Here is a 10,575-nt window from a genome sequence, read left to right as displayed (position 1 = left end):
TTCAGCTTTGGCCTAAGATGGAAATATTGCTTCCCTGGCCCAGCTTGGCTTAATGTTTCTACTCCACTGCCTACGTGTTCTCTGGGTACCCAGGCAGCTGGCCATGCCAGGAGGGCAACAACCGTAGCCTCAGAGACAGTGTGGAGCAGGGACAGGTGCTCCAGACTCAGGATGTTTGGGCACACTCCCAGCTCAGACCCTCAGATGCTCTAGGACCCTGAGCAAACCTCCCCACCTCTCTGAGCCTTGGTCTCCTTCTTTGCAAATAAAGTTCTTGGACTCCTTGAGCCTGAGTTTCTTCCAGCCATGACCTTCCAGACAGCACTGCCATGGCCAACTAATACTTTATCAGGGCTTCCTGGTTCTGGAAGCTTCCATGGCTGGCACACAACCTGAGGACCCAGAGTGCATGCAGACAGGTGTAGGACATTTTCCGAGGGGTGTCAATAGTTGTTTACCCAAAAGGGAGGCCTCTGTGGGAAATGCTGGGTTAAAGACAGCTAACAGGTAGTCTTTACTACAAAACTTCTCAGAACCTCTAATATGTGCTCCAAGGAGGAAAGATTTAAAGGACACAGAACGCTTTCTGCAGAGCTCCCCCAACAAACTGGGGTTTGTGGGTCAGCCTTTGAGATAGGTAGCTCTCGGGAAATCCCTGCAGCCCTGGGGTTCTAGCAGCTCACACTTGCCCAGGTGCACCTTGATGTGGGGAGAACTTTCAGGATGTCAGCTGGAGTAGGGACCCACCTGCGCCAAGGAAAGAAATCCTCCATCCCCAAGCCCTTCAACAACTGAAGGCCCTCTTAGTTTCCCCCAAATGAGAGAAGGCAAGGATAAATGGATGTCCGCAAGGTCCCACCTTCCCCCTCTAAGAACTGTGAGGTAACGCGACCTCCTGGGGTGTGCCCCCCACCAGCCCCTCTCCCTACCCCCCTCCCCCGTGCTCAAACAATACATGAACAACCAGATCTTGCCCATTTCGATCCCATACAGTGGACAGTAGCCAGTGACTGCTTTAGAGGCAGAGGATCAGCACTCCTGCTGTTCTGGGAACAGACAGCACAGCCCACTGGGAGAGGGTGACAGGAGTCAGTCCAGTGGGGAGAAAGGTGACCAGGGAGCACCCAGAGGCCTGATGTGAAACACAATGCACTTTATTGGCGACAGAACGGTTGGCAGAGGGGTCCGTGTGTTATATACATCAGAACTGGTGACCATTCCCCCCAGGGAGGGGACCCCAAGGGCAGGAGAAGGTGGCGGCTGAGGCCACACCTGGACCATCAGGCACAGACGGGAGCCCGAGAGAGCGCCTGAAGTTCTCCAGACGGCGCTCGGCCAGGGGTCCGGATGCAGGAGCCAGAGGCCCGGGTGTTCTAGCCCCAAAGAGCGGCCCGGGAGCGGGCGGTGCTGGGGTGGGCGTGGGGGGCCGGGGGTGGCGCTGACCGCGGAGGGGAGCCGCGGCCGGGGGCGCGGGGCGCGGGGGCGGCTGCGGGGCCCGGGCGCCGCGTTTATCTGGAGCAGCGCTGCGAGGACTGGGAGAACTTGACGCTGCCGCCCCGGCTGCTGCCCGAGCTGAAGCCGCCGCCACTGACCCCGCAGCGAGCCCCGGAGCCGAAGCCGCTGCCGCCGCCGAAGCCGCTGCCGCCTGCCCGGCCGAAGCCGCTGCCCGCACCCCCTCCCGCGCCGAAGCCCCCGCCGTAGCCGCAGCCGAAGCCACCTGCGGAGGCCGACGTCGCGCCGCCGCTGCTGACCACGGCTGCAGGGGAGAGGGCAGAACAGCGATTAGCGCCCGGCGCCCACCTCCCTGTACCATAACTGATGACCCACTGGGCCCGGGAAGATGGGCAGGAGACCGAGGCAGCTTTGCTCCTGGTGATCATTGTGATCCATTCTAATGGCATAAGGTGCTCGCCCCATAGTGCTAAGTCATTATGAATTTTCCAGTGGTTCCTTCTACCTATGGCCAATTCTTGATGACTCCATTGGAGATGATCCAGAATTTCTCCTCCCATTAACAGGCTCCCAACTGGGTATTCCCCATCCCATATAGATCTATTAATAGTGCCCTGAACCCAAGACAATGACAAAAGCAGATCTGCTGCCCGTTCTACCCACAGAAAACCTCCAACTTCCATAGAAATATTTTTTAAGTAAGGTGCTACTGCCCTGTGTTAGTGTAGATATTTCAGAATCAGTTCTCAATGTCAAGGTTATTTTGGCTACTTACAGATGCTGACAGCGCTCTGGCACTCTCCAGACATCCTGTAGGAGAAAGCAAGAGAAAGATAGCTCTGTCACAAAGCAAATTTCCAGCAATCTTTCACGGATGAAGGTGGTGTTGAACAGCAGCCAGAACTGAATTCAGAAGCCAGGCAGATCAGTACCCTTTCTGCACCTTTCCATGGGCCATAACAGAGCCCCTGAGCGCACTGGTTGTGCGTGCACTTGAACTACCTATGGAAGAGAATGGGCTGGTGAAAGCAAGTGCTTCCCTGCAAGGCCAATGGAAGGTGGGGGCCTCTCTACACAGCTGGCCTCCATTCTCATTTACTTGGTCACTTATCTGGCCCTCAGCTCATGCCTTCGGTCAGGGAAGGTGGGGAGATGGAATTAGAGGCCCACCTGCACTCCTCGCCCTCCAGCAGCTTCCTATAGGTGGCGATCTCCACGTCCAGGGCCAGCTTCACGTTCATGAGCTCCTGGTACTCCTTCAGCAGCCGGGCCAGGTCATCCTTGGCCTGCTGTAAGGCCGCCTGCAGCTCTTGGAGCTTGGCATTGGCGTCCTTGAGGGCCAGCTCCCCGCGCTGCTCAGCCTCAGCGACGGCTGCCTGCAGGTTGGCATTCTAGGGCAGGGAGAGGCAGGGGAAAAGATGAGCCTAGGAGGAGGGTTCCAGACTCTGAGTCTTATAATAGCTTATCCCATAGCAAACATCTTCAAGCCAGGCAACATCACTCCCCAACACTTCTATCTTGTCTTCATCTACTGAGATATTTTCCCTATGGATTACCTGCCCTCTAGACTGGCTTGGTCTTTGAACTCCCTGGAGGCCAGTGCTGCCTGAGATGACCCCAGAAATCCCTTCCAGACTAGGAGTTCTGCGATCCTCACCCCCAGCCTGCACCAGTTCATCTAGGCACCAGTATCCATTGCCATCCCACCTGCTTCTTAACATTCTCGATCTCGGCCCGCAGCCTTTGGATCATCCTGTTGAGCTCCGTGATCTCACTTTTGGTGCTCTTCAGGTCATCCCCGTGTCTGCCAGCCATAGTCTGCAGCTCTCCCAACTGAAGAACAGAAGGGAAGATGGGGTATTGATGCAGCTTTGCCTGACTTGTTTCTCCATCCCTAACGTCACCCACCCAACCTTAAGGTGCTTAGTAAGCATTTGTTCAAATGACATTGATTATGTTTCAGCAGGGACACTTCGGAGGCCGCAGGGAAGAGAACATCTGATTTGCCATGGTAGGAGTTCTCCCACCCTACGGTCCCTGAGCAAACTAGAATCCCTCCCACGTGGCCTGGCAGGGGACAGTGAAACCACCTTCCAACAGAGGCAGCACTTTGCAACTGAACAACATTAGAAAGATGTCTCTAGACAGTAGAACCAAGAGGAGTCAACCCAGTGACAACAGGGGACTCACCACCCAGCAGTCCCACGGGCCACAGCCTCCCTGAGACCTCTCAGAGGTGCCTAGCTCCCACCTTGGTCTGGTACAGCGCTTCGGCCTCCGCCTTGCTCTTCTGGGCGATGTCCTCATAATGGGCCTTGACCTCGGCGATGATGCTGTCCAGGTCCAGGCTGCGGTTGTTATCCATGGACAGCATCACGGACGTGTCGCTGACATGGCTCTGCATCTGGGACAGCTCCTGCCAACACAGAGGGGCCTGTTAATTCTCGGCGCCTCTGCAACAAGCACACAGAGGCCCGGAAACAACAGACCCATCCTCTGACTCAGCTCTGAACATGCATTTGCCCCGCCCTTCCCCCCAGCCCCTCAGAGAACCCCATGTCTGCAGTCCATCTTGTGGAACCCCAACAAGGGGCCCCATCTCTTCCTGGGCTCTAGATACCAAAGTGCCCCAGCCTCTGAGACTATCTCACCTTCCCTTGCTCCCCTCTTAGGAGGTAACATCCTCACCATATCATAGAGGGTCGTCAGAAAGTTGATTTCATCCATTAAGGCATCCACCTTGGCCTGAAGCTCCACCTTGTTCATGTAGGCGGCATCCACGTCCTGAGAAAGACAGAAGCATAAGGCCTCGTTCCCCCCAAGGAACAAACAACAAACTGCACGTGCAGCAGGAAAGAGTCAGGACAGGCTGGTGATTGACCGATCCTTGTCCAAGGCTGGTGTGCACGTGAAGGAATGACTCACTTCCCATTGGGATGGTTCAAAATGAAAAACAAATGAACCGGGCGCCTGGGTGGCTCAGATGGTTAAGCGTCTGCCTTCGGCTCAGGTCATGATCCCAGCGTCCTGGGATCGAGTCCCACATCGGGCTCCCTGCTCCTTGGGAGCCTGCTTCTCTCTCTCTCTCTGTCTCTCATGAATAAATAAATAAAATCTTTAAAAAAAAAAAAAAAGAAAAGAAAAACAAATGAACTGACTCTTTTAGGGATCTTTCCAAACTACGATGCACCTGGCTTCTGCTTTTTGCTCTAACTGCCTGAACTTGGCAGCTCTGTGGTGGTGGAGCAAGAAAATACCCCAGCTCCGCTGGAAACCTGTGCCCACAAGCCCCAGGAACCTCACACACAGCCCTTACCTTCTTCAGGGTCACAAATTCATTCTCAGCAGCTGTACGTTTATTGATTTCATCCTCATACCTGTAAGGATTAAAAAGAAATACCTAAGTTTGGGTTTTAAGGTAGTCATAAACACCAGTTTTGTCTGAAACTAAAAGTTCATCTCTCCATCCCTGTCCCTTGGCCGCCCCTCTCAGCTGAACACATCCTCCTGACCATCCCCCTACTGGTTAGGGGGACCCGCCATTCCTGGTTGTGCCAGCACACTGGCCTGGTTCTAGCAATGGAAGTCCCACGTCCTGGGAAGCCCCTCAGTCCCAGGGAACCTGGGACGGTTGGTCATCACACCACAGTTGTCCCAGCATCCTTCAGATTCTAGAACCAGAATCTTCCCCAACGTGGACCATGAGGAAGTGCTTCCTCAACCCTAAACTCATCCCACTTGCCATAACTTCACTTGTCCTTGGGGAAGGAGGGCGAGCGGGGAGCCCAATGAACCAAGCTCCCTCTGTGAAGGTAAGGAGAGGAAGACAGGCTAGGTGACACCACCGCCGGCGGCAGGAGGAGTGCACAAAGAGCTGGAACTCCGAGACTGGGTTGCCCCTGGCAACTTCCCACTCATGTGTCTGTCGCTCACTTCTTCTTGAAGTCCTCCACCAGGTCCTGCATGTTCCTCAGCTCTAAGTCCAGGCGGCCCCTCTCCCCTAGGATGCTGTCCAGGTAATTCCGCTGGTTGCTGATGTAGGTCTCAAAAAGGGGCTCCAGGTTTTTGGTGCCTGTCATGGAATTCGTGCCCTGCTGCTGGAGCAGGTTCCACTTGGTCTCCAGGACCTTGTTCTGCTGCTCCAGGAACCGCACCTGCAGTGCATCGGGGGAAGCGGCATCAGGCAACGCTAGTAACAGAGGCACAGCGGGGGCCTTGGTTCAGGTAGGACTGAGCATCTGAATCTCCCCAGCCCCCAGCACAAAGGCCTAGAAGGGATGTGAAGGTAGGTCCCTACTGTAGCTGGAGAGGCTACAGGCAGATGACCGCTTCAGTCGGGCCGCTGAAGATGCAGCACGGTTTGGAAAGTTCCAGGAGGAGGAGAGACAGGTGGAGCAACTGGAAGTAGCCCCTGTCTGGAAGCAGAGTTGTAAAGATGACCACTCAGTGTCCCCCGGGAACTCCAGGACTCTAGCCCAACCTCCAAAAATACAGTACGCTCTGCAGAAATGTACTTGAACCTCAGCAATATAGCCTCAGACGTAAAGCTCTGCTGACACTCAGCCCTTCGGAGGTTGTGAATCCCTGGGAACTGATACTGATTGAAATGCCATAATCAGCGTCACGGGTGGGAGCCCATCGGTGTAAGCTACCCTGGTCTGGAGGGCACCAGGCACCCTTCTCTTCCTGACCAGGTCGATTCAGGGGTGCAGACTCATTGCCAGCTTCTTCTCCACAGACCTGTTGGGACTAAGGTTTCAGGTGAGCCTCTTTAATCCCTTCTCTAGGGCATCCAACTCCGTTGCCTGGCACAAGGGCAAGGAAGGAACAGGCCTCCCAGAAAGCCTCAAAGGGCAGCTCATGTCTGAAAAACGCCCAGTCCTGGGTCAGACCCATTCCTGCCAGTAGTCATGGCTCTTGCCATGTGTTGCCAGGGCTGCCAGCCTAGGCCTAGACAGGGCAACAGTCAGGAGACTTGAGCAGGGAGCCAGACAAGCAGGACTTGCAGATGTCCATGTCCAAAGGGGCCCATTGTCTTCCCTAAGCAAGTGACCATGTAGGCAAACTCATCAGCCCTGAACATCTTCCCAGACCCTAGAGCTCTGCCTAACCATCCTGGTCCAGCCTGGCTCATCCAAGACTCGTCCTAAACACTGTGTCTAAATGTCAAACTTAAAGTCCCAGCCTAGAAATGGGGGCCCAGTCAAAGCTTCATCACCTTGTCGATGAAGGAGGCGAACTTGTTGTTGAGGGTCTTGATCTGCTCCCACTCCTCGGTCTTTACTTGCCCAATCTGGGGGTCGATCTCCACATTGAGGGGCTGCAGGAGGCTCTGGTTGACAGTCACTTCCTGGATTCCTCCGGGGAAGCCACCAGGACCAAAGCCACCAGCTCCACCAAAGCCACCAGCCCCTCCAAAGCCACCAGCTCCACCAAAGCCCCCAGCTCCACCAAAGCCACCAGCTCCTCCAAAGCCACCTCCCATTCCTCTGCCACCACCAAAGCCACCACCAAAGCCACCTCCATAGCCACCCCCAAAGCCACTGCCACAGCTGCCACGCCCTCCCCCAAAGCCACCAGCCCAGGAGCCACCAGCCACGCTGATGGAGATGCTCTTGTTGCCACCCAGGCTGTAGAGGCTGCGACTGCCAAAGCCGCCCGCTCCACCCCGGAACCCACAGGCCCCTCCGCCAGCTCCCCCGGAGCGGGCCACACAGCTCATCCGGCTGCTGCCGGAGACCACGGCGGAGCGGCCGGAGAAGCCCTGGCTGCCGCCACCAGCTGTCTTGCAGACTTGTCTGTTCATGGTGAGAGAGCTTGATGAAGGAAAAGCACAAGAGTTAAGCAAGACACTGAGAGTCAGAGGAAGAGGGAAGGGAACTGAAGACCTATGCAGAATAAATCCCTTTATATACCTCAAAGAGGTGGCTGGGCTCAAATGAAGGAGAGATAATTAGTCCCAAATAGTCATGGGTGGGGTTTGCCTCCAAGGCAATAAGTTTGTTCCAGGCTACTAAACACACCTTGAAAATAATCTGAAATGCTAAGGTGGCAGGCTTACCTGGCAGGGGGTGGCGCCTGCCATGCCCCATGCTTGGGCATGGCCACCTCCTAGCTTTGTCTGACAGGACCCAGGAGGCACACTCATCCCCGCCATGTGCTCAGCGGCCATCTATCTGCCCTCAGCTGTGGAAAGAACAGACTGGAAGGTGGGTTGGGGAGGGTCTGGTTGTCTGAGTAGTGGAAACAGTGAAGCCCACCCAAAGACTCGGCACAAGGATCTCAACAGAAGGGGTGATTCAGTTCACTCCACAGTCAACACATGGTCATTGAGTGCTCACTGTGTGCCCAGGTCTGTGCTGGGCTTGGGAATGAAATGATGACCTCTCTTCCTCCCTTCCTGGAAACAGAGCTCAGAGCCATGACAAATCTGCCTCTCGGGCTCCCCCCCATCCCAAGCTGCAGTTCAGGAGGCAATGGCATTGGGGTTCATGACAGTCCTCTGAGAAAAAGGGCAGTTAGCACCTATGCGCTTTGATGAGACGTTAGCAAAATTCAACGTGAGAAATGTTTGTTTGCTTGCTTGCTTGCTTGTTTTGAAAACTTCCTAGAGACACTCTGCATTATTCCACATCTTGGTGCATCTCTAAAGCTTCCTTTTTTGCTCCCCACATTTTTGCCACTTCTCTGGTTTCAGCCCAAGTCCCAGAGGACTGGAAATTCAAACAACAATTCTACCACCTACTCACCAAATATTTACCGATTGTCTAACTCGTGCCAGGCACTGTGCAAGGTACAGAGACTCCGTAGTGAACAGGACACACGGGGACCGTTCTCAGGTTGAGGGGCTGTGCTCCCAGGAATCTGTGGCCTCGGTATCCAGACCCCACCCCCAGACTCAGGAAGCCAGACTTGGCAAAGCCACAGCACTGCTATATGTGCCTGACTCTGAAAGCCTGAGAACCTGCCAGCCTGGTGTTTTTCAGAGGCTTAGGGACTGGGCTTGGCTCGTCCAAGAGGAAAGCCTTCCTGCCAAATTAGCCGCTTATCTCTCCAGGACGGGTCTTTCTTCGTTTTCTCCACTGCACATTAGGCCCTGCTAAGGGTGTGGCCTGTGCGGCCTCGGCAGGAGCCGGCTGAATGGGCAGAAAGGAGGAAAGGACAGGGGCTTGTTCAGCGCTGAGCGGGGCTGGGAATGGCCCCAAGTGCAGAGGAAATGAAATTTTCTTCTGTGACCTGGTTCTCCCATTCTGTCTTCTCTGCCATTTGTTACCCCAGGCTACCCATCATCTTGGCCCCTTCCCCAGAATAAAGCCATAAGCTTTCCAGGAGTTTATAGTCTTGTTAATGTACTGGATCTCTTGGTTCTTAGCACGGTGCTTTGCCAATAATAGATGCTCATAAAAGTTGTTTGGTTGAATGGATCAATCAATTAATCAACTGATGAATTCATGAATAAATTAAGCCTTTACTGGATTACAGCCAAATAAAACCGGTCAAAAGTGGGTTCAAATCCCATGACATGAGATAGCCTAAGCTAATTGAGATCATCTTAACATGAGGAACCCAGACCTCTCAAATTTGGTGTGCAGTTTAACAAAATATACATGCAAAATGAGTGTCTCCTCCTTTCCAGTGGAAAAAATGTTGTAGAATCACAGTTCAAGAACCAACCAATCAAGAATCACTCAATCAGGGCGCCTGGGTGGCTCAGTTGGTTAAGCGACTGCCTTCGGCTCAGGTCATGATCCTGGAGTCCCTGGATCGAGTCCCGCATCGGGCTCCCTGCTCGGCAGGGAGTCTGCTTCTCCCTCTGACCCTCCTCCCTCTCATGCTCTCTGTCTCTCATTCTCTCTCTCTCAAATAAATAAATAAAATCTTAAAAAAAAAAAAAAAGAATCACTCAATCAGAGAGGTGGAGGGATGGGCAAAATAGATGAAGGGGATTAAGTGGTACAAACTTCCAGTTATAAAATAAATAAGTCTCAGGATGTAAAGCACAGCATAGGGAATATAGTCAGTAATACTGTAGTAACTTTGTATGGTGACAGATGGTAATTACGCTTATCCTGGTGAGCATTTTGTAATGTATGTAATTTTGGAATCACTATTTGCACACCTGAAACTAATGTAATATTATATGTCGATTATATTTTAATTTAAAAAGAATCAATCAAGGGCACCTGGGTGGCTCAGTCAGTTAAGCGTCTGCCTTCCGCTCAGGTCATGATCCCAGAATTCTGGGATGGAGCTCTGAGTTGGGCTCCCTGCTCAGCAGGGAGTCTGCTTCTCCCTCTCCCTCTGCTGCCCCCACTCGTGTTCTCTCTCTCTCTAGCTCACTTGCTCATTCTCTCTCAAATAAATAAATAAAATCTTTAAAGTAAATAAATAAAAAGAATCAGTCAATCCCAGAATCAGCTTGAAGTTGACTGGGCATTTGAGGTCCTAAAATCTCCCCCTTGCCCAGTACTGGGATCTCCTCCCTAGCAGGTCTAAACTAGATCCCTGACCTTCCCCAGCCACTGGCCCAGGCTTAATGGCTTGTGAAATTAGCCCAAGGCCCAGAGGGTGGCCACACATAGACAACTCTCCTCACTTTGCTCCCTCAGAAGAACCAGACTTTAAAGAATGAACGAAACCCAGAGCTGGGCCAGCCCCACCCCATGACTAAACATGACCAAAGCTGTTTAGATCCTCTGGGTTTCAGCAACATTAACCATTGAAGATGGCCAATCACCTGTGCCTTTCTGGATCTCACAGGAGCTGGATGAATGGGATCGGTCAAGTGTTTCAAAAAATGTATTGCTGAGGCACGTAGGTGGTTCAGTCAGTTAAGCGTCTGACTCTTGATTTCAGCTCAGGTCATGATCTCAGGTCATGACCTCAGGGTTGTGAGATGGAGCCCCATGTTGGGGTCGGCACAGCGTGGAGTCCGCCTGAGATTCTCTGTCTCCCTCTCCCTTTGGCCCTCCCCCCAGTCACACGCGCTCTCTCTCTCTTTCTCTAAAATAAATAAATAAATAAATCTTTAAAAAATGTGTTGCAAAAATTAGGCAATACATTATTTTTTTTAATATTAAAAAGTATGCACTTTGAAGCCAAACAGACCCAGTTTTTAAATTT

The 10,575-nt window shown here is 53.0% G+C and overlaps 1 protein-coding gene across 1 annotated transcript; it reads right to left on the bottom strand.

Moving 5' to 3' along the window:
• Nucleotides 1-1,508: 1,508 nt before the first annotated feature.
• KRT3 (keratin 3) lies at nt 1,509-7,258 on the bottom strand. Its single transcript, XM_021686758.1, has 9 exons — nt 6,671-7,258; nt 5,386-5,606; nt 4,769-4,829; nt 4,141-4,236; nt 3,704-3,868; nt 3,160-3,285; nt 2,623-2,843; nt 2,228-2,262; nt 1,509-1,756 (listed from the first exon to the last, which is right to left on the bottom strand). Exons 1-9 carry the CDS (start codon nt 7,256-7,258, stop codon nt 1,509-1,511), a joined length of 1,761 nt encoding a protein of 586 aa, XP_021542433.1.
• Between the last annotated feature and the right edge of the window lie 3,317 nt (nt 7,259-10,575).

Source organism: Neomonachus schauinslandi, chromosome 5 (genome assembly GCF_002201575.2).
Source record: "Neomonachus schauinslandi chromosome 5, ASM220157v2, whole genome shotgun sequence".
Taxonomy (NCBI): domain Eukaryota; kingdom Metazoa; phylum Chordata; class Mammalia; order Carnivora; family Phocidae; genus Neomonachus; species Neomonachus schauinslandi.
Note: the sequence above shows the minus strand (reverse complement) of the source record. Positions and strands in the feature narration are given on the sequence as shown.

Coding starts and splice junctions, on each gene's coding strand:
- KRT3 (XM_021686758.1), bottom strand. CDS start 7,258: ATGAACAGACAAGTCTGCAAGACAGCTGGTGGCGGCAGCCAGGGCTTC. Junction 5,607..6,670: donor TCGCCTCCTTCATCGACAAG/GTGATGAAGCTT, acceptor GATGCACTGCAG/GTGCGGTTCCTGGAGCAGCA. Junction 4,237..4,768: donor AATTTGTGACCCTGAAGAAG/GTAAGGGCTGTG, acceptor TGTCTTTCTCAG/GACGTGGATGCCGCCTACAT.